Source organism: Bidens hawaiensis, unplaced genomic scaffold (assembly GCF_021521415.1).
Source record: "Bidens hawaiensis isolate Kalapana, Puna unplaced genomic scaffold, B.hawaiensis_p1.1 tig00025577_1, whole genome shotgun sequence".
Classification (NCBI taxonomy): Eukaryota; Viridiplantae; Streptophyta; class Magnoliopsida; order Asterales; family Asteraceae; genus Bidens; species Bidens hawaiensis.
The window spans coordinates 198,863-201,341 of record NW_027505056.1 but is presented as its reverse complement, the minus strand read 5'-3'; the positions used below and the strand labels follow the sequence as shown (position 1 = coordinate 201,341).

Genomic DNA, 2,479 nt, shown 5'->3' with positions numbered 1-2,479 from the left:
CTTACAGGCAGAGATGGAATGCCAAAAGAGTGGGACGATCTCATGACTGCAACAAAAGTGTATGCGAACACCGAGAAAACGTTAAGAAGTGGTAACTCAAAGCAAAAATGTAAAGTTGAGTTTCAAACCCCGAGACTAAATAGACAAGCGAAAGGCCCTATCTGGTCGAGGCTTCAGCCAAGTACGGAAGCACCAAAACCATTTGACGCACGATCCCTCATAGGCAATAAAAACAAAACGGGACCCTCGAACCGAGGTCCCAATAATTGGACTCCTCTTTCAAAAACTCCCACCGAAATTCTCACCACGGAGAATGTGAATTTTAAAAAGCCACAACCATTGACGAGAAGATTATTCCTTGACCTTAAAAAGCATTGTTCGTATCATGATGACATCGGTCATAATACGAATGAATGCAGAACATTAAAAAATGAAATTGAAGCAGCTGTAAAGTCTGGAAAACTTGGACACTTGGTAAAAGGTGGAAAGCCTGACAATGGTAAAGCTCCCGCACGGGATATCCAGGGTCCAAGTAAAAAGCAAGTCAAAGATTTAAACGTCCATATGATACAAGACGGGTATGATACAAGAAAAAAGAGAAAGGAGTCTGATGATGAGGAATGGAAGAATGAGCCAGTGATTTTTCCTCGGATCAAAGGGGTCCCAAATAGCAAAAACCCCTTGATCATCACTGCTCAATTCGGACATTACCGTTCCCAATACGTCTTCTTCGACACCGGTAGTACTTCGGACATCATGTATGAACAATGTTTCGAACAGCTTGACGAGGAAGATAAGGAAAGATTAAAACCCATCCACACTCTAGTATCGGGATTCGGAGGGGAAATAATGCATCCGCGAGGGGTAATCTCATTCCCAGTCACCTTAAGTGATGGAATTCATTCTAGGACAAAAGAGGTCGAATTTTTGGTTTTACCAGCAACATCAAAGCATGACATTATTCTTGGACGAGAAGTGATTGGTGACTTCAATGCTCACCCGTCCACAGCACACGGTGCAGCAGGAGTCCCAACTCACACCGGCATAGCAATAATTTATGTTAATCGACACTGCTTTGCAACAGAGAGCTCAAAACCTAGTAAGATTCCAAAACAAACTATGAGGACTGAACCAGAAAAATGGGTTTTGAACAAAAAATTTCCTGATCAAAATGTTAAATAGGACCTGCTATTTCCGAGATAGTACGGACCTTCTTGAAACAGTTATTGTCAAAGAATGTTGATGTTTTCGCATGGCAACCTGCGGATATGACCGGTGTCCCGAAGAATATTGCGGAACACAAGTTAAGGGTAAACCCATTGTTTACGCCAATTGTTCAGAAACAACGTAAGATGGGCCCGGAATAAACAAAAGCAATGAACGAGCAAGTCCAGGACCTCTTACAAGTTGGAATCATCCGCCCAATTTGTTATCAGACCTGGGTTGCCAATCCAGTTATTGTCCCCAAAAGCAATGGGTCATGGTGGATGTGTATCGATTTCAAAGATCTAAATAAAGCATGCCCCAAAGATTGTTATCCCTTACCCGAAATAGATCTCAAGGTTGATGCGGTGGCACCATTCAAATTCAAATGCTTCCTGGACGCCTACAAGGGCTACCATCAGATCCGAATGGCAGCGGGCGATGAGGACAAAACAGCATTTCGCACTGATCATGGCACCTTTTGTTATAAAATGATGCTTTTCGGACTAAAGAATGCGGGAGCCACATATCAACGATTAATGGACATAGCATTCAAAGATCAAATTGGTCGAAATTTAGAAGTTTATATGGATGACCTCGTAATAAAAAGTGTTGAGGAAGATCAGATGTTGAGGGATATCGAAGAAACTTTCGAAATTCTGAGGAGCATCAACATGAAGTTGAATTCGGCCAAGTGTTCATTTGGAATGGAAGAGGGAAAATCTCTAGGAGTAATTGTCACGGATGCGGGCTTTAAAGCTAATCCAGATAAAGTTCAAGCTATAGCTCGCATGCCTTCTCCATCTTCCCTCAAAGAAGTTCAGACATTAAATGGTCGACTGGTTGCTTTGAATCGTTTCTTGGCAAACCATGCAGCTAAGTCCCATCCTTTCATTTCAACTTTAAGAAATTGTCTCAAAAAAGCACAATTTAAGTGGACCGCAGAGGCCGAAAAAGCTTTTTTGGAGGTTAAGAAATGTTTGATGGAACTTCCCACGTTAACAGCACCTCACGTGGGAGAACCTTGAACGTTATACCTGTCAGCTTCAGACATTGCCATTGGGGCCGTCCTTCTGACCGATCGCAAGAATGTTCAAACACCGATCTACTACGTCAGCAGAACATTATCGGACCCAGAAACAAGATATTCCTTGCTAGAAAAACTTGTTTTGGCACTAGTCTATGCTGCTGATATGTTGTAAAACACACTTACTTTCTTTATGATTTTATCATGGTTTTTATGCTTAATTGTTTATTTTATGAAAGTATTGGGGGT

General features: G+C 41.8%; 1 protein-coding gene across 1 annotated transcript; it reads left to right on the top strand.

Moving 5' to 3' along the window:
- The first annotated feature begins 1,877 nt into the window (after positions 1–1,877).
- Positions 1,878–2,231, top strand: LOC143610300 (putative mitochondrial protein AtMg00860). The gene has a single exon (XM_077084819.1). The coding sequence runs from the start codon at positions 1,878–1,880 to the stop codon at positions 2,229–2,231; it is 354 nt and encodes a 117-aa protein (XP_076940934.1).
- The last annotated feature ends 248 nt before the right edge of the window (positions 2,232–2,479 follow it).

Bases quoted from the DNA above. Each gene is read 5' to 3' on its own strand.
- LOC143610300 (XM_077084819.1), top strand. From the start codon at position 1,878: ATGAAGTTGAATTCGGCCAAGTGTTCATTTGGAATGGAAGAGGGAAAA.